Below are 25,449 nucleotides of genomic sequence, written 5' to 3'. Positions count from 1 at the left end.
TGGGGTCGACGTCAGCATGGAAATGCGGTCGCAGCCTGCGGTCGACGTCAGCATGGAAATGCGGTCGCAACGGGCCCCTTATTGTAAATCGGTCTGGATTAAGAGTGTCTGAAATGTGTTTGTATCCTATCGTACATCAAAGCTATAGTGTGTATAGCTTTGATGTGCAGATTATTGATGTTTGGATTTCATAGATTTTTACAAATGGGTTCTTGGTTTACCCAAGTTTTTAGTTTACTACTTCTTGGCATTTGATATGGGGCTGCCCTAGTGTCGCGGTTAGAGCACACGCCTTTCCCGCCGTGGGTTCAAATGCAGACGGGGTCGACGTCAGCAAGGAAATGCGGTCGCAACGGGCCCCTTATTCAACAATATAAGTCCACTTAACTGTATTGTTTTCATATGTATGTTTTATCCAGGGAACTTCGACGACACCTGAGTGTGTGGTAGAGTAGACGGCCCTCCTCTCGACATCCAAGGACTGTCGCGGTTCCCTCCTCGACATTCAGGGAAACGCGACGACACCTGAGTGTGTGATAGAGCTGAAGTGCCTCCTCTCGACATCCAAGGAACCTCGCCAACACCTGCCCTTTTCTCAACATCCAGCATATTTCATTATGTTTTGTGCTTGGTGTTTGTAGGTTAATAACAAGGTAAGTGGGACCTAATCTTTCCTTATGTAGGTGTGATATAGGCAAGGTACAGTATGAAACAATGTCCACTTAACTGTATTGTTTTCAAATGCATATTTGATTGTGTTTTGTGCTTGCTGTTTTTAGTGTGTTTTCTCACAATCATTTCATTTTGTGTGTCATTTTACAGGCAGAGGCTGAAATAGAGAAGAAGGGAAGCTGAGTGATGGAAGAGGAGTATTGAAATTCTAATGAGAACTTGAATATGGAGAGAAGTCCAGGTATTAGTTCGATCTGAAGGCATTGAGATCATTTCACTATTTCAGAGGAGGTAAGATCATAGCTGATGGAATGACAAGTTTTCAAGGCCAACGATAAATTCAGATTTAACAGTTTTACTTACTCCTTATTGATTCGATCTGAAGGCATTGAGATCATTTCACTCCAGCAGACAAGGTAAGCTAAAAGCTGATCTCTGACATTTTCCCAAGGCCAAAGATAATTTCAGACGAACATTTTTATAATGCCTCCTTCTAGCTTGATAACAAGGTAAGTGGGAATCAATCTCTCCTAATGTAGGTGTGATCTAGGTAAGGTATGAAACAATGTTTACTTAACTGTAATGTTCTAATTATCATTTCTGACTCTGTTGGATTCTTGTTGTTTGTAATATATTGTTAATCTAATTTCTTTTTCTTTTCTTTTTTACAGGTTCCTCTCCGAAAGAACCATCACCTTATCGTGGTGGAGAGGTTTGCGTGCCCCAATGAACCTGGGAGCTGTGTTCTCCGGTGCCTAGTGCTCCTGGTAGGGTCTCCCATGGAAAATTGGTCTCAGGGGAGGGGCCTGACTAAGAATGGTTCAAGAAGACCCAAAGAGGATGATGAAGAGAATATGAGGTATTAGTTCGATCTGAAGGCATTGAGATCATTTCACTCCAGCAGACAAGGTAAGCTAAAAGCTGATCTCTGACATGTTCCCAAGGCCAAAGATAATTTCAGACGAACATTTTTATAATGCCTCCTTCTAGCTTGATAACAAGGTAAGTGGGAACTAATCTCTTCTTATGTAGCTGTGATCTATGTAAGGTACAGTATGATACAATGTCCACTTAACTGTATTGTTTTCATATGCATGTTTTATCCAGGGAACCTCGATGACACCTGAGTGTGTGGTCGAGTAGACAGCCCTCCTCTCGACATCCAAGGACTGTCGCGGTTCCCTCCTCGACATTCAGGGAAACGCGACGACACCTGAGTGTGTGATAGAGCTGAAGGGCCTCCTCTCGACATCCAAGGAACCTCGCCGACACCTGCCCTTTTCTCAAGGCATTTGAGATCATTTCACTCCATCAGACAAGGTAAGCTAAAAGCTGATCTCTGACATGTTCACAAGGACAAAGATAATCTCAGACGAACATTTGATATGGGGCCGCCCTAGTGTCGTGGTTAGAGCACACGCCTTTTGCCGTCGTGGGTTCAAACGCAGCCTGGGGTCGACGTCAGCATGGAAATGCGGTCGCAGCCTGCGGTCGACGTCAGCATGGAAATGCGGTCGCAACGGGCCCCTTATTGTAAATCGGTCTGGATTAAGAGTGTCTGAAATGTGTTTGTATCCTATCGTACATCAAAGCTATAGTGTGTATAGCTTTGATGTGCAGATTATTGATGTTTGGATTTCATAGATTTTTACAAATGGGTTCTTGGTTTACCCAAGTTTTTAGTTTACTACTTCTTGGCATTTGATATGGGGCTGCCCTAGTGTCGCGGTTAGAGCACACGCCTTTCCCGCCGTGGGTTCAAATGCAGACGGGGTCGACGTCAGCAAGGAAATGCGGTCGCAACGGGCCCCTTATTCAACAATATAAGTCCACTTAACTGTATTGTTTTCATATGTATGTTTTATCCAGGGAACTTCGACGACACCTGAGTGTGTGGTAGAGTAGACGGCCCTCCTCTCGACATCCAAGGACTGTCGCGGTTCCCTCCTCGACATTCAGGGAAACGCGACGACACCTGAGTGTGTGATAGAGCTGAAGTGCCTCCTCTCGACATCCAAGGAACCTCGCCAACACCTGCCCTTTTCTCAACATCCAGCATATTTCATTATGTTTTGTGCTTGGTGTTTGTAGGTTAATAACAAGGTAAGTGGGACCTAATCTTTCCTTATGTAGGTGTGATATAGGCAAGGTACAGTATGAAACAATGTCCACTTAACTGTATTGTTTTCAAATGCATATTTGATTGTGTTTTGTGCTTGCTGTTTTTAGTGTGTTTTCTCACAATCATTTCATTTTGTGTGTCATTTTACAGGCAGAGGCTGAAATAGAGAAGAAGGGAAGCTGAGTGATGGAAGAGGAGTATTGAAATTCTAATGAGAACTTGAATATGGAGAGAAGTCGAGGTATTAGTTCAATCTGAAGGCATTGAGATCATTTCACTATTTCAGAGGAGGTAAGATCATAGCTGATGGAATGACAAGTTTTCAAGGCCAACGATAAATTCAGATTTAACAGTTTTACTTACTCCTTATTGATTCGATCTGAAGGCATTGAGATCATTTCACTCCAGCAGACAAGGTAAGCTAAAAGCTGATCTCTGACATTTTCCCAAGGCCAAAGATAATTTCAGACGAACATTTTTATAATGCCTCCTTCTAGCTTGATAACAAGGTAAGTGGGAATCAATCTCTCCTAATGTAGGTGTGATCTAGGTAAGGTATGAAACAATGTTTACTTAACTGTAATGTTCTAATTATCATTTCTGACTCTGTTGGATTCTTGTTGTTTGTAATATATTGTTAATCTAATTTCTTTTTCTTTTCTTTTTTACAGGTTCCTCTCCGAAAGAACCATCACCTTATCGTGGTGGAGAGGTTTGCGTGCCCCAATGAACCTGGGAGCTGTGTTCTCCGGTGCCTAGTGCTCCTGGTAGGGTCTCCCATGGAAAATTGGTCTCAGGGGAGGGGCCTGACTAAGAATGGTTCAAGAAGACCCAAAGAGGATGATGAAGAGAATATGAGGTATTAGTTCGATCTGAAGGCATTGAGATCATTTCACTCCAGCAGAAGAGGTAAGCTAAAAGCTGATCTCTGACATGTTCCCAAGGCCAAAGATAATTTCAGACGAACATTTTTATAATGCTTCCTTCTAGCTTGATAACAAGGTAAGTGGGAACTAATCTCTTCTTATGTAGCTGTGATCTAGGCAAGGTACAGTATGATACAATGTCCACTTAACTGTATTGTTTTCATATGCATGTTTTATCCAGGGAACCTCGATGACACCTGAGTGTGTGGTCGAGTAGACAGCCCTCCTCTCGATATCCAAGGACTGTCGCGGTTCCCTCCTCGACATTCAGGGAAACGCGACGACACCTGAGTGTGTGATAGAGCTGAAGGGCCTCCTCTCGACATCCAAGGAACCTCGCCGACACCTGCCCTTTTCTCAAGGCATTTGAGATCATTTCACTCCATCAGACAAGGTAAGCTAAAAGCTGATCTCTGACATGTTCACAAGGACAAAGATAATCTCAGACGAACATTTGATATTTGATATGGGGCCGCCCTAGTGTCGTGGTTAGAGCACACGCCTTTTGCCGTCGTGGGTTCAAACGCAGCCTGGGGTCGACGTCAGCATGGAAATGCGGTCGCAGCCTGCGGTCGACGTCAGCATGGAAATGCGGTCGCAACGGGCCCCTTATTGTAAATCGGTCTGGATTAAGAGTGTCTGAAATGTGTTTGTATCCTATCGTACATCAAAGCTATAGTGTGTATAGCTTTGATGTGCAGATTATTGATGTTTGGATTTCATAGATTTTTACAAATAGGTTCTTGGTTTACCCAAGTTTTTAGTTTACTACTTCTTGGCATTTGATATGGGGCTGCCCTAGTGTCGCGGTTAGAGCACACGCCTTTCCCGCCGTGGGTTCAAATGCAGACGGGGTCGACGTCAGCAAGGAAATGCGGTCGCAACGGGCCCCTTATTCAACAATATAAGTCCACTTAACTGTATTGTTTTCATATGTATGTTTTATCCAGGGAACTTCGACGACACCTGAGTGTGTGGTAGAGTAGACGGCCCTCCTCTCGACATCCAAGGACTGTCGCGGTTCCCTCCTCGACATTCAGGGAAACGCGACGACACCTGAGTGTGTGATAGAGCTGAAGTGCCTCCTCTCGACATCCAAGGAACCTCGCCAACACCTGCCCTTTTCTCAACATCCAGCATATTTCATTATGTTTTGTGCTTGGTGTTTGTAGGTTAATAACAAGGTAAGTGGGACCTAATCTTTCCTTATGTAGGTGTGATATAGGCAAGGTACAGTATGAAACAATGTCCACTTAACTGTATTGTTTTCAAATGCATATTTGATTGTGTTTTGTGCTTGCTGTTTTTAGTGTGTTTTCTCACAATCATTTCATTTTGTGTGTCATTTTACAGGCAGAGGCTGAAATAGAGAAGAAGGGAAGCTGAGTGATGGAAGAGGAGTATTGAAATTCTAATGAGAAATTGAATATGGAGAGAAGTCCAGGTATTAGTTCGATCTGAAGGCATTGAGATCATTTCACTATTTCAGAGGAGGTAAGATCATAGCTGATGGAATGACAAGTTTTCAAGGCCAACGATAAATTCAGATTTAACAGTTTTACTTACTCCTTATTGATTCGATCTGAAGGCATTGAGATCATTTCACTCCAGCAGACAAGGTAAGCTAAAAGCTGATCTCTGACATTTTCCCAAGGCCAAAGATAATTTCAGACGAACATTTTTATAATGCCTCCTTCTAGCTTGATAACAAGGTAAGTGGGAATCAATCTCTCCTAATGTAGGTGTGATCTAGGTAAGGTATGAAACAATGTTTACTTAACTGTAATGTTCTAATTATCATTTCTGACTCTGTTGGATTCTTGTTGTTTGTAATATATTGTTAATCTAATTTCTTTTTCTTTTCTTTTTTACAGGTTCCTCTCCGAAAGAACCATCACCTTATCGTGGTGGAGAGGTTTGCGTGCCCCAATGAACCTGGGAGCTGTGTTCTCCGGTGCCTAGTGCTCCTGGTAGGGTCTCCCATGGAAAATTGGTCTCAGGGGAGGGGCCTGACTAAGAATGGTTCAAGAAGACCCAAAGAGGATGATGAAGAGAATATGAGGTATTAGTTCGATCTGAAGGCATTGAGATCATTTCACTCCAGCAGACAAGGTAAGCTAAAAGCTGATCTCTGACATGTTCCCAAGGCCAAAGATAATTTCAGACGAACATTTTTATAATGCCTCCTTCTAGCTTGATAACAAGGTAAGTGGGAACTAATCTCTTCTTATGTAGCTGTGATCTAGGTAAGGTACAGTATGATACAATGTCCACTTAACTGTATTGTTTTCATATGCATGTTTTATCCAGGGAACCTCGATGACACCTGAGTGTGTGGTCGAGTAGACAGCCCTCCTCTCGACATCCAAGGACTGTCGCGGTTCCCTCCTCGACATTCAGGGAAACGCGACGACACCTGAGTGTGTGATAGAGCTGAAGGGCCTCCTCTCGACATCCAAGGAACCTCGCCGACACCTGCCCTTTTCTCAAGGCATTTGAGATCATTTCACTCCATCAGACAAGGTAAGCTAAAAGCTGATCTCTGACATGTTCACAAGGACAAAGATAATCTCAGGCGAACATTTGATATTTGATATGGGGCCGTCCTAGTGTCGTGGTTAGAGCACACGCCTTTTGCCGTCGTGGGTTCAAACGCAGCCTGGGGTCGACGTCAGCATGGAAATGCGGTCGCAGCCTGCGGTCGACGTCAGCATGGAAATGCGGTCGCAACGGGCCCCTTATTGTAAATCGGTCTGGATTAAGAGTGTCTGAAATGTGTTTGTATCCTATCGTACATCAAAGCTATAGTGTGTATAGCTTTGATGTGCAGATTATTGATGTTTGGATTTCATAGATTTTTACAAATAGGTTCTTGGTTTACCCAAGTTTTTAGTTTACTACTTCTTGGCATTTGATATGGGGCTGCCCTAGTGTCGCGGTTAGAGCACACGCCTTTCCCGCCGTGGGTTCAAATGCAGACGGGGTCGACGTCAGCAAGGAAATGCGGTCGCAACGGGCCCCTTATTCAACAATATAAGTCCACTTAACTGTATTGTTTTCATATGTATGTTTTATCCAGGGAACTTCGACGACACCTGAGTGTGTGGTAGAGTAGACGGCCCTCCTCTCGACATCCAAGGACTGTCGCGGTTCCCTCCTCGACATTCAGGGAAACGCGACGACACCTGAGTGTGTGATAGAGCTGAAGTGCCTCCTCTCGACATCCAAGGAACCTCGCCAACACCTGCCCTTTTCTCAACATCCAGCATATTTCATTATGTTTTGTGCTTGGTGTTTGTAGGTTAATAACAAGGTAAGTGGGACCTAATCTTTCCTTATGTAGGTGTGATATAGGCAAGGTACAGTATGAAACAATGTCCACTTAACTGTATTGTTTTCAAATGCATATTTGATTGTGTTTTGTGCTTGCTGTTTTTAGTGTGTTTTCTCACAATCATTTCATTTTGTGTGTCATTTTACAGGCAGAGGCTGAAATAGAGAAGAAGGGAAGCTGAGTGATGGAAGAGGAGTATTGAAATTCTAATGAGAACTTGAATATGGAGAGAAGTCGAGGTATTAGTTCGATCTGAAGGCATTGACATCATTTCACTATTTCAGAGGAGGTAAGATCATAGCTGATGGAATGACAAGTTTTCAAGGCCAACGATAAATTCAGACGAACAGTTTTACTTACTCCTTATTGATTCGATCTGAAGGCATTGAGATCATTTCACTCCAGCAGACAAGGTAAGCTAAAAGCTGATCTCTGACATTTTCCCAAGGCCAAAGATAATTTCAGACGAACATTTTTATAATGCCTCCTTCTAGCTTGATAACAAGGTAAGTGGGAATCAATCTCTCCTAATGTAGGTGTGATCTAGGTAAGGTATGAAACAATGTTTACTTAACTGTAATGTTCTAATTATCATTTCTGACTCTGTTGGATTCTTGTTGTTTGTAATATATTGTTAATCTAATTTCTTTTTCTTTTCTTTTTTACAGGTTCCTCTCCGAAAGAACCATCACCTTATCGTGGTGGAGAGGTTTGCGTGCCCCAATGAACCTGGGAGCTGTGTTCTCCGGTGCCTAGTGCTCCTGGTAGGGTCTCCCATGGAAAATTGGTCTCAGGGGAGGGGCCTGACTAAGAATGGTTCAAGAAGACCCAAAGAGGATGATGAAGAGAATATGAGGTATTAGTTCGATCTGAAGGCATTGAGATCATTTCACTCCAGCAGAAGAGGTAAGCTAAAAGCTGATCTCTGACATGTTCCCAAGGCCAAAGATAATTTCAGACGAACATTTTTATAATGCCTCCTTCTAGCTTGATAACAAGGTAAGTGGGAACTAATCTCTTCTTATGTAGCTGTGATCTAGGCAAGGTACAGTATGATACAATGTCCACTTAACTGTATTGTTTTCATATGCATGTTTTATCCAGGGAACCTCGATGACACCTGAGTGTGTGGTCGAGTAGACAGCCCTCCTCTCGACATCCAAGGACTGTCGCGGTTCCCTCCTCGACATTCAGGGAAACGCGACGACACCTGAGTGTGTGATAGAGCTGAAGGGCCTCCTCTCGACATCCAAGGAACCTCGCCGACACCTGCCCTTTTCTCAAGGCATTTGAGATCATTTCACTCCATCAGACAAGGTAAGCTAAAAGCTGATCTCTGACATGTTCACAAGGACAAAGATAATCTCAGACGAACATTTGATATTTGATATGGGGCCGCCCTAGTGTCGTGGTTAGAGCACACGCCTTTTGCCGTCGTGGGTTCAAACGCAGCCTGGGGTCGACGTCAGCATGGAAATGCGGTCGCAGCCTGCGGTCGACGTCAGCATGGAAATGCGGTCGCAACGGGCCCCTTATTGTAAATCGGTCTGGATTAAGAGTGTCTGAAATGTGTTTGTATCCTATCGTACATCAAAGCTATAGTGTGTATAGCTTTGATGTGCAGATTATTGATGTTTGGATTTCATAGATTTTTACAAATAGGTTCTTGGTTTACCCAAGTTTTTAGTTTACTACTTCTTGGCATTTGATATGGGGCTGCCCTAGTGTCGCGGTTAGAGCACACGCCTTTCCCGCCGTGGGTTCAAACGCAGACGGGGTCGACGTCAGCAAGGAAATGCGGTCGCAACGGGCCCCTTATTCAACGATATAAGTCCACTTAACTGTATTGTTTTCATATGTATGTTTTATCCAGGGAACTTCGACGACACCTGAGTGTGTGGTAGAGTAGACGGCCCTCCTCTCGACATCCAAGGACTGTCGCGGTTCCCTCCTCGACATTCAGGGAAACGCGACGACACCTGAGTGTGTGATAGAGCTGAAGGGCCTCCTCTCGACATCCACGGAACCTCGCCGACACCTGCCCTTTTCTCAACATCCAGCATATTTCATTATGTTTTGTGCTTGGTGTTTGTAGGTTAATAACAAGGTAAGTGGGACCTAATCTTTCCTTATGTAGGTGTGATATAGGCAAGGTACAGTATGAAACAATGTCCACTTAACTGTATTGTTTTCAAATGCATATTTGATTGTGTTTTGTGCTTGCTGTTTTTAGTGTGTTTTCTCACAATCATTTCATTTTGTGTGTCATTTTACAGGCAGAGGCTGAAATAGAGAAGAAGGGAAGCTGAGTGATGGAAGAGGAGTATTGAAATTCTAATGAGAAATTGAATATGGAGAGAAGTCCAGGTATTAGTTCGATCTGAAGGCATTGAGATCATTTCACTATTTCAGAGGAGGTAAGATCATAGCTGATGGAATGACAAGTTTTCAAGGCCAACGATAAATTCAGATTTAACAGTTTTACTTACTCCTTATTGATTCGATCTGAAGGCATTGAGATCATTTCACTCCAGCAGACAAGGTAAGCTAAAAGCTGATCTCTGACATTTTCCCAAGGCCAAAGATAATTTCAGACGAACATTTTTATAATGCCTCCTTCTAGCTTGATAACAAGGTAAGTGGGAATCAATCTCTCCTAATGTAGGTGTGATCTAGGTAAGGTATGAAACAATGTTTACTTAACTGTAATGTTCTAATTATCATTTCTGACTCTGTTGGATTCTTGTTGTTTGTAATATATTGTTAATCTAATTTCTTTTTCTTTTCTTTTTTACAGGTTCCTCTCCGAAAGAACCATCACCTTATCGTGGTGGAGAGGTTTGCGTGCCCCAATGAACCTGGGAGCTGTGTTCTCCGGTGCCTAGTGCTCCTGGTAGGGTCTCCCATGGAAAATTGGTCTCAGGGGAGGGGCCTGACTAAGAATGGTTCAAGAAGACCCAAAGAGGACGATGAAGAGAATATGAGGTATTAGTTCGATCTGAAGGCATTGAGATCATTTCACTCCAGCAGACAAGGTAAGCTAAAAGCTGATCTCTGACATGTTCCCAAGGCCAAAGATAATTTCAGACGAACATTTTTATAATGCCTCCTTCTAGCTTGATAACAAGGTAAGTGGGAACTAATCTCTTCTTATGTAGCTGTGATCTAGGTAAGGTACAGTATGATACAATGTCCACTTAACTGTATTGTTTTCATATGCATGTTTTATCCAGGGAACCTCGATGACACCTGAGTGTGTGGTCGAGTAGACAGCCCTCCTCTCGACATCCAAGGACTGTCGCGGTTCCCTCCTCGACATTCAGGGAAACGCGACGACACCTGAGTGTGTGATAGAGCTGAAGGGCCTCCTCTCGACATCCAAGGAACCTCGCCGACACCTGCCCTTTTCTCAAGGCATTTGAGATCATTTCACTCCATCAGACAAGGTAAGCTAAAAGCTGATCTCTGACATGTTCACAAGGACAAAGATAATCTCAGGCGAACATTTGATATTTGATATGGGGCCGTCCTAGTGTCGTGGTTAGAGCACACGCCTTTTGCCGTCGTGGGTTCAAACGCAGCCTGGGGTCGACGTCAGCATGGAAATGCGGTCGCAGCCTGCGGTCGACGTCAGCATGGAAATGCGGTCGCAACGGGCCCCTTATTGTAAATCGGTCTGGATTAAGAGTGTCTGAAATGTGTTTGTATCCTATCGTACATCAAAGCTATAGTGTGTATAGCTTTGATGTGCAGATTATTGATGTTTGGATTTCATAGATTTTTACAAATAGGTTCTTGGTTTACCCAAGTTTTTAGTTTACTACTTCTTGGCATTTGATATGGGGCTGCCCTAGTGTCGCGGTTAGAGCACACGCCTTTCCCGCCGTGGGTTCAAATGCAGACGGGGTCGACGTCAGCAAGGAAATGCGGTCGCAACGGGCCCCTTATTCAACAATATAAGTCCACTTAACTGTATTGTTTTCATATGTATGTTTTATCCAGGGAACTTCGACGACACCTGAGTGTGTGGTAGAGTAGACGGCCCTCCTCTCGACATCCAAGGACTGTCGCGGTTCCCTCCTCGACATTCAGGGAAACGCGACGACACCTGAGTGTGTGATAGAGCTGAAGTGCCTCCTCTCGACATCCAAGGAACCTCGCCAACACCTGCCCTTTTCTCAACATCCAGCATATTTCATTATGTTTTGTGCTTGGTGTTTGTAGGTTAATAACAAGGTAAGTGGGACCTAATCTTTCCTTATGTAGGTGTGATATAGGCAAGGTACAGTATGAAACAATGTCCACTTAACTGTATTGTTTTCAAATGCATATTTGATTGTGTTTTGTGCTTGCTGTTTTTAGTGTGTTTTCTCACAATCATTTCATTTTGTGTGTCATTTTACAGGCAGAGGCTGAAATAGAGAAGAAGGGAAGCTGAGTGATGGAAGAGGAGTATTGAAATTCTAATGAGAACTTGAATATGGAGAGAAGTCGAGGTATTAGTTCGATCTGAAGGCATTGACATCATTTCACTATTTCAGAGGAGGTAAGATCATAGCTGATGGAATGACAAGTTTTCAAGGCCAACGATAAATTCAGACGAACAGTTTTACTTACTCCTTATTGATTCGATCTGAAGGCATTGAGATCATTTCACTCCAGCAGACAAGGTAAGCTAAAAGCTGATCTCTGACATTTTCCCAAGGCCAAAGATAATTTCAGACGAACATTTTTATAATGCCTCCTTCTAGCTTGATAACAAGGTAAGTGGGAATCAATCTCTCCTAATGTAGGTGTGATCTAGGTAAGGTATGAAACAATGTTTACTTAACTGTAATGTTCTAATTATCATTTCTGACTCTGTTGGATTCTTGTTGTTTGTAATATATTGTTAATCTAATTTCTTTTTCTTTTCTTTTTTACAGGTTCCTCTCCGAAAGAACCATCACCTTATCGTGGTGGAGAGGTTTGCGTGCCCCAATGAACCTGGGAGCTGTGTTCTCCGGTGCCTAGTGCTCCTGGTAGGGTCTCCCATGGAAAATTGGTCTCAGGGGAGGGGCCTGACTAAGAATGGTTCAAGAAGACCCAAAGAGGATGATGAAGAGAATATGAGGTATTAGTTCGATCTGAAGGCATTGAGATCATTTCACTCCAGCAGAAGAGGTAAGCTAAAAGCTGATCTCTGACATGTTCCCAAGGCCAAAGATAATTTCAGACGAACATTTTTATAATGCCTCCTTCTAGCTTGATAACAAGGTAAGTGGGAACTAATCTCTTCTTATGTAGCTGTGATCTAGGCAAGGTACAGTATGATACAATGTCCACTTAACTGTATTGTTTTCATATGCATGTTTTATCCAGGGAACCTCGATGACACCTGAGTGTGTGGTCGAGTAGACAGCCCTCCTCTCGACATCCAAGGACTGTCGCGGTTCCCTCCTCGACATTCAGGGAAACGCGACGACACCTGAGTGTGTGATAGAGCTGAAGGGCCTCCTCTCGACATCCAAGGAACCTCGCCGACACCTGCCCTTTTCTCAAGGCATTTGAGATCATTTCACTCCATCAGACAAGGTAAGCTAAAAGCTGATCTCTGACATGTTCACAAGGACAAAGATAATCTCAGACGAACATTTGATATTTGATATGGGGCCGCCCTAGTGTCGTGGTTAGAGCACACGCCTTTTGCCGTCGTGGGTTCAAACGCAGCCTGGGGTCGACGTCAGCATGGAAATGCGGTCGCAGCCTGCGGTCGACGTCAGCATGGAAATGCGGTCGCAACGGGCCCCTTATTGTAAATCGGTCTGGATTAAGAGTGTCTGAAATGTGTTTGTATCCTATCGTACATCAAAGCTATAGTGTGTATAGCTTTGATGTGCAGATTATTGATGTTTGGATTTCATAGATTTTTACAAATAGGTTCTTGGTTTACCCAAGTTTTTAGTTTACTACTTCTTGGCATTTGATATGGGGCTGCCCTAGTGTCGCGGTTAGAGCACACGCCTTTCCCGCCGTGGGTTCAAACGCAGACGGGGTCGACGTCAGCAAGGAAATGCGGTCGCAACGGGCCCCTTATTCAACGATATAAGTCCACTTAACTGTATTGTTTTCATATGTATGTTTTATCCAGGGAACTTCGACGACACCTGAGTGTGTGGTAGAGTAGACGGCCCTCCTCTCGACATCCAAGGACTGTCGCGGTTCCCTCCTCGACATTCAGGGAAACGCGACGACACCTGAGTGTGTGATAGAGCTGAAGGGCCTCCTCTCGACATCCACGGAACCTCGCCGACACCTGCCCTTTTCTCAACATCCAGCATATTTCATTATGTTTTGTGCTTGGTGTTTGTAGGTTAATAACAAGGTAAGTGGGACCTAATCTTTCCTTATGTAGGTGTGATATAGGCAAGGTACAGTATGAAACAATGTCCACTTAACTGTATTGTTTTCAAATGCATATTTGATTGTGTTTTGTGCTTGCTGTTTTTAGTGTGTTTTCTCACAATTATTTCATTTTGTGTGTCATTTTACAGGCAGAGGCTGAAATAGAGAAGAAGGGAAGCTGAGTGATGGAAGAGGAGTATTGAAATTCTAATGAGAACTTGAATATGGAGAGAAGTCGAGGTATTAGTTCGATCTGAAGGCATTGAGATCATTTCACTATTTCAGAGGAGGTAAGATCATAGCTGATGGAATGACAAGTTTTCAAGGCCAACGATAAATTCAGACGAACAGTTTTACTTACTCCTTATTGATTCGATCTGAAGGCATTGAGATCATTTCACTCCAGCAGACAAGGTAAGCTAAAAGCTGATCTCTGACATTTTCCCAAGGCCAAAGATAATTTCAGACGAACATTTTTATAATGCCTCCTTCTAGCTTGATAACAAGGTAAGTGGGAATCAATCTCTCCTAATGTAGGTGTGATCTAGGTAAGGTATGAAACAATGTTTACTTAACTGTAATGTTCTAATTATCATTTCTGACTCTGTTGGATTCTTGTTGTTTGTATCTAATTTCTTTTTCTTTTCTTTTTTACAGGTTCCTCTCCGAAAGAACCATCACCTTATCGTGGTGGAGAGGTTTGCGTGCCCCAATGAACCTGGGAGCTGTGTTCTCCGGTGCCTAGTGCTCCTGGTAGGGTCTCCCATGGAAAATTGGTCTCAGGGGAGGGGCCTGACTAAGAATGGTTCAAGAAGACCCAAAGAGGATGATGAAGAGAATATGAGGTATTAGTTCGATCTGAAGGCATTGAGATCATTTCACTCCAGCAGACAAGGTAAGCTAAAAGCTGATCTCTGACATGTTCCCAAGGCCAAAGATAATTTCAGACGAACATTTTTATAATGCCTCCTTCTAGCTTGATAACAAGGTAAGTGGGAACTAATCTCTTCTTATGTAGCTGTGATCTAGGCAAGGTACAGTATGATACAATGTCCACTTAACTGTATTGTTTTCATATGCATGTTTTATCCAGGGAACCTCGATGACACCTGAGTGTGTGGTAGAGTAGACAGCCCTCCTCTCGACATCCAAGGACTGTCGCGGTTCCCTCCTCGACATTCAGGGAAACGCGACGACACCTGAGTGTGTGATAGAGCTGAAGGGCCTCCTCTCGACATCCAAGGAACCTCGCCGACACCTGCCCTTTTCTCAAGGCATTTGAGATCATTTCACTCCATCAGACAAGGTAAGCTAAAAGCTGATCTCTGACATGTTCACAAGGACAAAGATAATCTCAGACGAACATTTGATATTTGATATGGGGCCGCCCTAGTGTCGTGGTTAGAGCACACGCCTTTTGCCGTCGTGGGTTCAAACGCAGCCTGGGGTCGACGTCAGCATGGAAATGCGGTCGCAGCCTGCGGTCGACGTCAGCATGGAAATGCGGTCGCAACGGGCCCCTTATTGTAAATCGGTCTGGATTAAGAGTGTCTGAAATGTGTTTGTATCCTATCGTACATCAAAGCTATAGTGTGTATAGCTTTGATGTGCAGATTATTGATGTTTGGATTTCATAGATTTTTACAAATAGGTTCTTGGTTTACCCAAGTTTTTAGTTTACTACTTCTTGGCATTTGATATGGGGCTGCCCTAGTGTCGCGGTTAGAGCACACGCCTTTCCCGCCGTGGGTTCAAACGCAGACGGGGTCGACGTCAGCAAGGAAATGCGGTCGCAACGGGCCCCTTATTCAACGATATAAGTCCACTTAACTGTATTGTTTTCATATGTACGTTTTATCCAGGGAACTTCGACGACACCTGAGTGTGTGGTAGAGTAGACGGCCCTCCTCTCGACATCCAAGGACTGTCGCGGTTCCCTCCTCGACATTCAGGGAAACGCGACGACACCTGAGTGTGTGATAGAGCTGAAGGGCCTCCTCTCGACATCCAAGGAACCTCGCCGACACCTGCCCTTTTCTCAACATCCAGCATATTTCATTATGTTTTGTGCTTGGTGTTTGTAGGTTAATAACAAGGTAAGTGGGACCTAATCTTTCCTTATGTAGGTGTGATATAGGCAAGGTACAGTATGAAACAATGTCCACTTAACTGTATTGTTTTCAAATGCATATTTGATTGTGTTTTGTGCTTGCTGTTTTTAGTGTGTTTTCTCACAATCATTTCGTTTTGTGTGTCATTTTACAGGCAGAGGCTGAAATAGAGAAGAAGGGAAGCTGAGTGATGGAAGAGGAGTATTGAAATTCTAATGAGAACTTGAATATGGAGAGAAGTCGAGGTATTAGTTCGATCTGAAGGCATTGAGATCATTTCACTATTTCAGAGGAGGTAAGATCATAGCTGATGGAATGACAAGTTTTCAAGGCCAACGATAAATTCAGACGAACAGTTTTACTTACTCCTTATTGATTCGATCTGAAGGCATTGAGATCATTTCACTCCAGCAGACAAGGTAAGCTAAAAGCTGATCTCTGACATTTTCCCAAGGCCAAAGATAATTTCAGACGAACATTTTTATAATGCCTCCTTCTAGCTTGATAACAAGGTAAGTGGGAATCAATCTCTCCTAATGTAGGTGTGATCTAGGTAAGGTATGAAACAATGTTTACTTAACTGTAATGTTCTAATTATCATTTCTGACTCTGTTGGATTCTTGTTGTTTGTATCTAATTTCTTTTTCTTTTCTTTTTTACAGGTTCCTCTCCGAAAGAACCATCACCTTATCGTGGTGGAGAGGTTTGCGTGCCCCAATGAACCTGGGAGCTGTGTTCTCCGGTGCCTAGTGCTCCTGGTAGGGTCTCCCATGGAAAATTGGTCTCAGGGGAGGGGCCTGACTAAGAATGGTTCAAGAAGACCCAAAGAGGATGATGAAGAGAATATGAGGTATTAGTTCGATCTGAAGGCATTGAGATCATTTCACTCCAGCAGACAAGGTAAGCTAAAAGCTGATCTCTGACATGTTCCCAAGGCCAAAGATAATTTCAGACGAACATTTTTATAATGCCTCCTTCTAGCTTGATAACAAGGTAAGTGGGAACTAATCTCTTCTTATGTAGCTGTGATCTAGGCAAGGTACAGTATGATACAATGTCCACTTAACTGTATTGTTTTCATATGCATGTTTTATCCAGGGAACCTCGATGACACCTGAGTGTGTGGTAGAGTAGCCAGCCCTCCTCTCGACATCCAAGGACTGTCGCGGTTCCCTCCTCGACATTCAGGGAAACGCGACGACACCTGAGTGTGTGATAGAGCTGAAGGGCCTCCTCTCGACATCCAAGGAACCTCGCCGACACCTGCCCTTTTCTCAAGGCATTTGAGATCATTTCACTCCATCAGACAAGGTAAGCTAAAAGCTGATCTCTGACATGTTCACAAGGACAAAGATAATCTCAGACGAACATTTGATATTTGATATGGGGCCGCCCTAGTGTCGTGGTTAGAGCACACGCCTTTTGCCGTCGTGGGTTCAAACGCAGCCTGGGGTCGACGTCAGCATGGAAATGCGGTCGCAGCCTGCGGTCGACGTCAGCATGGAAATGCGGTCGCAACGGGCCCCTTATTGTAAATCGGTCTGGATTAAGAGTGTCTGAAATGTGTTTGTATCCTATCGTACATCAAAGCTATAGTGTGTATAGCTTTGATGTGCAGATTATTGATGTTTGGATTTCATAGATTTTTACAAATAGGTTCTTGGTTTACCCAAGTTTTTAGTTTACTACTTCTTGGCATTTGATATGGGGCTGCCCTAGTGTCGCGGTTAGAGCACACGCCTTTCCCGCCGTGGGTTCAAACGCAGACGGGGTCGACGTCAGCAAGGAAATGCGGTCGCAACGGGCCCCTTATTCAACGATATAAGTCCACTTAACTGTATTGTTTTCATATGTACGTTTTATCCAGGGAACTTCGACGACACCTGAGTGTGTGGTAGAGTAGACGGCCCTCCTCTCGACATCCAAGGACTGTCGCGGTTCCCTCCTCGACATTCAGGGAAACGCGACGACACCTGAGTGTGTGATAGAGCTGAAGGGCCTCCTCTCGACATCCAAGGAACCTCGCCGACACCTGCCCTTTTCTCAACATCCAGCATATTTCATTATGTTTTGTGCTTGGTGTTTGTAGGTTAATAACAAGGTAAGTGGGACCTAATCTTTCCTTATGTAGGTGTGATATAGGCAAGGTACAGTATGAAACAATGTCCACTTAACTGTATTGTTTTCAAATGCATATTTGATTGTGTTTTGTGCTTGCTGTTTTTAGTGTGTTTTCTCACAATCATTTCGTTTTGTGTGTCATTTTACAGGCAGAGGCTGAAATAGAGAAGAAGGGAAGCTGAGTGATGGAAGAGGAGTATTGAAATTCTAATGAGAACTTGAATATGGAGAGAAGTCGAGGTATTAGTTCGATCTGAAGGCATTGAGATCATTTCACTATTTCAGAGGAGGTAAGATCATAGCTGATGGAATGACAAGTTTTCAAGGCCAACGATAAATTCAGACGAACAGTTTTACTTACTCCTTATTGATTCGATCTGAAGGCATTGAGATCATTTCACTCCAGCAGACAAGGTAAGCTAAAAGCTGATCTCTGACATTTTCCCAAGGCCAAAGATAATTTCAGACGAACATTTTTATAATGCCTCCTTCTAGCTTGATAACAAGGTAAGTGGGAATCAATCTCTCCTAATGTAGGTGTGATCTAGGTAAGGTATGAAACAATGTTTACTTAACTGTAATGTTCTAATTATCATTTCTGACTCTGTTGGATTCTTGTTGTTTGTATCTAATTTCTTTTTCTTTTCTTTTTTACAGGTTCCTCTCCGAAAGAACCATCACCTTATCGTGGTGGAGAGGTTTGCGTGCCCCAATGAACCTGGGAGCTGTGTTCTCCGGTGCCTAGTGCTCCTGGTAGGGTCTCCCATGGAAAATTGGTCTCAGGGGAGGGGCCTGACTAAGAATGGTTCAAGAAGACCCAAAGAGGATGATGAAGAGAATATGAGGTATTAGTTCGATCTGAAGGCATTGAGATCATTTCACTCCAGCAGACAAGGTAAGCTAAAAGCTGATCTCTGACATGTTCCCAAGGCCAAAGATAATTTCAGACGAACATTTTTATAATGCCTCCTTCTAGCTTGATAACAAGGTAAGTGGGAACTAATCTCTTCTTATGTAGCTGTGATCTAGGCAAGGTACAGTATGATACAATGTCCACTTAACTGTATTGTTTTCATATGCATGTTTTATCCAGGGAACCTCGATGACACCTGAGTGTGTGGTAGAGTAGCCAGCCCTCCTCTCGACATCCAAGGACTGTCGCGGTTCCCTCCTCGACATTCAGGGAAACGCGACGACACCTGAGTGTGTGATAGAGCTGAAGGGCCTCCTCTCGACATCCAAGGAACCTCGCCGACACCTGCCCTTTTCTCAAGGCATTTGAGATCATTTCACTCCATCAGACAAGGTAAGCTAAAAGCTGATCTCTGACATGTTCACAAGGACAAAGATAATCTCAGACGAACATTTGATATTTGATATGGGGCCGCCCTAGTGTCGTGGTTAGAGCACGCGCCTTTTGCCGTCGTGGGTTCAAACGCAGCCTGGGGTCGACGTCAGCATGGAAATGCGGTCGCAGCCTGCGGTCGACGTCAGCATGGAAATGCGGTCGCAACGGGCCCCTTATTGTAAATCGGTCTGGATTAAGAGTGTCTGAAATGTGTTTGTATCCTATCGTACATCAAAGCTATAGTGTGTATAGCTTTGATGTGCAGATTATTGATGTTTGGATTTCATAGATTTTTACAAATAGGTTCTTGGTTTACCCAAGTTTTTAGTTTACTACTTCTTGGCATTTGATATGGGGCTGCCCTAGTGTCGCGGTTAGAGCACACGCCTTTCCCGCCGTGGGTTCAAACGCAGACGGGGTCGACGTCAGCAAGGAAATGCGGTCGCAACGGGCCCCTTATTCAACGATATAAGTCCACTTAACTGTATTGTTTTCATATGTACGTTTTATCCAGGGAACTTCGACGACACCTGAGTGTGTGGTAGAGTAGACGGCCCTCCTCTCGACATCCAAGGACTGTCGCGGTTCCCTCCTCGACATTCAGGGAAACGCGACGACACCTGAGTGTGTGATAGAGCTGAAGGGCCTCCTCTCGACATCCAAGGAACCTCGCCGACACCTGCCCTTTTCTCAACATCCAGCATATTTCATTATGTTTTGTGCTTGGTGTTTGTAGGTTAATAACAAGGTAAGTGGGACCTAATCTTTCCTTATGTAGGTGTGATATAGGCAAGGTACAGTATGAAACAATGTCCACTTAACTGTATTGTTTTCAAATGCATATTTGATTGTGTTTTGTGCTTGCTGTTTTTAGTGTGTTTTCTCACAATCATTTCGTTTTGTGTGTCATTTTACAGGCAGAGGCTGAAATAGAGAAGAAGGGAAGCTGAGTGATGGAAGAGGAGTATTGAAATTCTAATGAGAACTTGAATATGGAGAGAAGTCGAGGTATTAGTTCGATCTGAAGGCATTGAGATCATTTCACTATTTCAGAGGAGGTAAGATCATAGCTGATGGAATGACAAGTTTTCAAGGCCAACGATAAATTCAGACGAACAGTTTTACTTACTCCTTATTGATTCGATCTGAAGGCATTGAGATCATTTCACTCCAGCAGACAAGGTAAGCTAAAAGCTGATCTCTGACATGTTCCCAAGGCCAAAGATAATTTCAGACGAACATTTTTATAATGCCTCCTTCTAGCTTGATAACAAGGTAAGTGGGAATCAATCTCTCCTAATGTAGCTGTGATCTAGGCAAGGTACAGTATGATACAATGTCCACTTAACTGTATTGTTTTCATATGCATGTTTTATCCAGGGAACCTCGATGACACCTGAGTGTGTGGTAGAGTAGACAGCCCTCCTCTCGACATCCAAGGACTGTCGCGGTTCCCTCCTCGACATTCAGGGAAACGCGACGACACCTGAGTGTGTGATAGAGCTGAAGGGCCTCCTCTCGACATCCAAGGAACCTCGCCGACACCTGCCCTTTTCTCAAGGCATTTGAGATCATTTCACTCCATCAGACAAGGTAAGCTAAAAGCTGATCTCTGACATGTTCACAAGGACAAAGATAATCTCAGACGAACATTTGATATTTGATATGGGGCCGCCCTAGTGTCGTGGTTAGAGCACACGCCTTTTGCCGTCGTGGGTTCAAACGCAGCCTGGGGTCGACGTCAGCATGGAAATGCGGTCGCAGCCTGCGGTCGACGTCAGCATGGAAATGCGGTCGCAACGGGCCCCTTATTGTAAATCGGTCTGGATTAAGAGTGTCTGAAATGTGTTTGTATCCTATCGTACATCAAAGCTATAGTGTGTATAGCTTTGATGTGCAGATTATTGATGTTTGGATTTCATAGATTTTTACAAATAGGTTCTTGGTTTACCCAAGTTTTTAGTTTACTACTTCTTGGCATTTGATATGGGGCTGCCCTAGTGTCGCGGTTAGAGCACACGCCTTTCCCGCCGTGGGTTCAAACGCAGACGGGGTCGACGTCAGCAAGGAAATGCGGTCGCAACGGGCCCCTTATTCAACGATATAAGTCCACTTAACTGTATTGTTTTCATATGTATGTTTTATCCAGGGAACTTCGACGACACCTGAGTGTGTGGTAGAGTAGACGGCCCTCCTCTCGACATCCAAGGACTGTCGCGGTTCCCTCCTCGACATTCAGGGAAACGCGACGACACCTGAGTGTGTGATAGAGCTGAAGGGCCTCCTCTCGACATCCACGGAACCTCGCCGACACCTGCCCTTTTCTCAACATCCAGCATATTTCATTATGTTTTGTGCTTGGTGTTTGTAGGTTAATAACAAGGTAAGTGGGACCTAATCTTTCCTTATGTAGGTGTGATATAGGCAAGGTACAGTATGAAACAATGTCCACTTAACTGTATTGTTTTCAAATGCATATTTGATTGTGTTTTGTGCTTGCTGTTTTTAGTGTGTTTTCTCACAATCATTTCGTTTTGTGTGTCATTTTACAGGCAGAGGCTGAAATAGAGAAGAAGGGAAGCTGAGTGATGGAAGAGGAGTATTGAAATTCTAATGAGAACTTGAATATGGAGAGAAGTCGAGGTATTAGTTCGATCTGAAGGCATTGAGATCATTTCACTATTTCAGAGGAGGTAAGATCATAGCTGATGGAATGACAAGTTTTCAAGGCCAACGATAAATTCAGACGAACAGTTTTACTTACTCCTTATTGATTCGATCTGAAGGCATTGAGATCATTTCACTCCAGCAGACAAGGTAAGCTAAAAGCTGATCTCTGACATTTTCCCAAGGCCAAAGATAATTTCAGACGAACATTTTTATAATGCCTCCTTCTAGCTTGATAACAAGGTAAGTGGGAATCAATCTCTCCTAATGTAGGTGTGATCTAGGTAAGGTATGAAACAATGTTTACTTAACTGTAATGTTCTAATTATCATTTCTGACTCTGTTGGATTCTTGTTGTTTGTATCTAATTTCTTTTTCTTTTCTTTTTTACAGGTTCCTCTCCGAAAGAACCATCACCTTATCGTTAGGGATGTTAATCGACGCATTATTGGCGAATCGACGCGTCGCGGCCGAAAATCGACGCGTCGATCGACTTTTTTAACTTTTTTTTTTCGCTAAGCAGCAGCTGAGAGGAGAGCAGCACAACGGCGCATTACTTTAAACAACACAACGTATGCTGCACCCATCAGAACTTGCATCAAAGCCCTAATAATAATGATAATACATAATTGCTCTTCCTTGTTAGCATGGAGTCTGTTCTCTAGAGACTAGAAGCGGAGTGACAATAAGTCCATGGAACGTGCGGGAGCGCTGACCGCTCGCTCTCATATATCCCCGGTGTGTCGCATTAACGTTAACGACGAGTAGTGTGGTTTGTGATCATCGCACACAACGGCGACGCTGCCATTAACAAGCGAGCTTTCGTGTCAAGCGTGCATGCAGAGGCAGGAGGTAAACAAAAGCATCCAGTCCATAGAGATACAGTCAGGCAAGTCAGCGCGCACTGCTATGACGCGCACATCAGCACGGTCCAGCAGTGTTTCTCAACCAGTAGTCCGCGGACCTGACTAGCGCCGCATGCATGCGAATGCACAACACATGCAGGCGGCATGCACTCGTCTCCGACACAGACAGACACACACACACACACACACACACACACACACACACACACACACACACACGGTCCTCTCACATATGGAAAACATTAACGCTTATAACGTTTTTGAACGATTAAAACCTTTTTTGGGGGAAAAACTTTTGAAAAATAAAAAAATATATATATTCTTCGACTTTTCGACTCGTACTTTTTGAGTCGCGGTGAGCGTGAGTCGATCGACGCGTCGATTTCCGATTTTTTTTCACATCCCTACTTATCGTGGTGGAGAGGTTTGCGTGCCCCAATGAACCTGGGAGCTGTGTTCTCCGGTGCCTAGTGCTCCTGGTAGGGTCTCCCATGGAAAATTGGTCTCAGGGGAGGGGCCTGACTAAGAATGGTTCAAGAAGACCCAAAGAGGATGATGAAGAGAATATGAGGTATTAGTTCGATCTGAAGGCATTGAGATCATTTCACTCCAGCAGACAAGGTAAGCTAAAAGCTGATCTCTGACATGTTCCCAAGGCCAAAGATAATTTCAGACGAACATTTTTATAATGCCTCCTTCTAGCTTGATAACAAGGTAAGTGGGAACTAATCTCTTCTTATGTAGCTGTGATCTAGGCAAGGTACAGTATGATACAATGTCCACTTAACTGTATTGTTTTCATATGCATGTTTTATCCAGGGAACCTCGATGACACCTGAGTGTGTGGTAGAGTAGACAGCCCTCCTCTCGACATCCAAGGACTGTCGCGGTTCCCTCCTCGACATTCAGGGAAACGCGACGACACCTGAGTGTGTGATAGAGCTGAAGGGCCTCCTCTCGACATCCAAGGAACCTCGCCGACACCTGCCCTTTTCTCAAGGCATTTGAGATCATTTCACTCCATCAGACAAGGTAAGCTAAAAGCTGATCTCTGACATGTTCACAAGGACAAAGATAATCTCAGACGAACATTTGATATTTGATATGGGGCCGCCCTAGTGTCGTGGTTAGAGCACACGCCTTTTGCCGTCGTGGGTTCAAACGCAGCCTGGGGTCGACGTCAGCATGGAAATGCGGTCGCAGCCTGCGGTCGACGTCAGCATGGAAATGCGGTCGCAACGGGCCCCTTATTGTAAATCGGTCTGGATTAAGAGTGTCTGAAATGTGTTTGTATCCTATCGTACATCAAAGCTATAGTGTGTATAGCTTTGATGTGCAGATTATTGATGTTTGGATTTCATAGATTTTTACAAATAGGTTCTTGGTTTACCCAAGTTTTTAGTTTACTACTTCTTGGCATTTGATATGGGGCTGCCCTAGTGTCGCGGTTAGAGCACACGCCTTTCCCGCCGTGGGTTCAAACGCAGACGGGGTCGACGTCAGCAAGGAAATGCGGTCGCAACGGGCCCCTTATTCAACGATATAAGTCCACTTAACTGTATTGTTTTCATATGTACGTTTTATCCAGGGAACTTCGACGACACCTGAGTGTGTGGTAGAGTAGACGGCCCTCCTCTCGACATCCAAGGACTGTCGCGGTTCCCTCCTCGACATTCAGGGAAACGCGACGACACCTGAGTGTGTGATAGAGCTGAAGGGCCTCCTCTCGACATCCAAGGAACCTCGCCGACACCTGCCCTTTTCTCAACATCCAGCATATTTCATTATGTTTTGTGCTTGGTGTTTGTAGGTTAATAACAAGGTAAGTGGGACCTAATCTTTCCTTATGTAGGTGTGATATAGGCAAGGTACAGTATGAAACAATGTCCACTTAACTGTATTGTTTTCAAATGCATATTTGATTGTGTTTTGTGCTTGCTGTTTTTAGTGTGTTTTCTCACAATCATTTCGTTTTGTGTGTCATTTTACAGGCAGAGGCTGAAATAGAGAAGAAGGGAAGCTGAGTGATGGAAGAGGAGTATTGAAATTCTAATGAGAACTTGAATATGGAGAGAAGTCGAGGTATTAGTTCGATCTGAAGGCATTGAGATCATTTCACTATTTCAGAGGAGGTAAGATCATAGCTGATGGAATGACAAGTTTTCAAGGCCAACGATAAATTCAGACGAACAGTTTTACTTACTCCTTATTGATTCGATCTGAAGGCATTGAGATCATTTCACTCCAGCAGACAAGGTAAGCTAAAAGCTGATCTCTGACATTTTCCCAAGGCCAAAGATAATTTCAGACGAACATTTTTATAATGCCTCCTTCTAGCTTGATAACAAGGTAAGTGGGAATCAATCTCTCCTAATGTAGGTGTGATCTAGGTAAGGTATGAAACAATGTTTACTTAACTGTAATGTTCTAATTATCATTTCTGACTCTGTTGGATTCTTGTTGTTTGTATCTAATTTCTTTTTCTTTTCTTTTTTACAGGTTCCTCTCCGAAAGAACCATCACCTTATCGTGGTGGAGAGGTTTGCGTGCCCCAATGAACCTGGGAGCTGTGTTCTCCGGTGCCTAGTGCTCCTGGTAGGGTCTCCCATGGAAAATTGGTCTCAGGGGAGGGGCCTGACTAAGAATGGTTCAAGAAGACCCAAAGAGGATGATGAAGAGAATATGAGGTATTAGTTCGATCTGAAGGCATTGAGATCATTTCACTCCAGCAGACAAGGTAAGCTAAAAGCTGATCTCTGACATGTTCCCAAGGCCAAAGATAATTTCAGACGAACATTTTTATAATGCCTCCTTCTAGCTTGATAACAAGGTAAGTGGGAACTAATCTCTTCTTATGTAGCTGTGATCTAGGCAAGGTACAGTATGATACAATGTCCA

At 43.8% G+C, this 25,449-nt stretch overlaps 1 protein-coding gene across 1 annotated transcript in view; it reads left to right on the top strand.

Moving 5' to 3' along the window:
- Positions 1-25,449, top strand: part of LOC308290933 (immunoglobulin superfamily member 21-like) — a gene marked incomplete at both ends in the record, with an annotated part of 132,638 nt that overhangs the window by 21,357 nt on the left and 85,832 nt on the right. Inside the window, 12 exons of the mRNA XM_080732849.1 lie at positions 642-653; positions 2,764-2,775; positions 4,893-4,904; positions 7,022-7,033; positions 9,150-9,161; positions 11,279-11,290; positions 13,407-13,418; positions 15,523-15,534; positions 17,639-17,650; positions 19,755-19,766; positions 21,390-21,401; positions 24,362-24,373. Of these exons, the coding sequence (XP_080588975.1) occupies positions 642-653; positions 2,764-2,775; positions 4,893-4,904; positions 7,022-7,033; positions 9,150-9,161; positions 11,279-11,290; positions 13,407-13,418; positions 15,523-15,534; positions 17,639-17,650; positions 19,755-19,766; positions 21,390-21,401; positions 24,362-24,373 (144 nt within the window). The remainder of the gene's footprint in view (positions 1-641; positions 654-2,763; positions 2,776-4,892; positions 4,905-7,021; positions 7,034-9,149; positions 9,162-11,278; positions 11,291-13,406; positions 13,419-15,522; positions 15,535-17,638; positions 17,651-19,754; positions 19,767-21,389; positions 21,402-24,361; positions 24,374-25,449) is intronic.

The sequence above is a fragment of the Nannobrachium achirus genome (assembly GCF_963921795.1).
Source record: "Nannobrachium achirus genome assembly, chromosome: 9".
NCBI classification, from domain to species: Eukaryota; Metazoa; Chordata; class Actinopteri; order Myctophiformes; family Myctophidae; genus Nannobrachium; species Nannobrachium achirus.
This window is presented reverse-complemented; position numbering and strand designations above follow the sequence as displayed.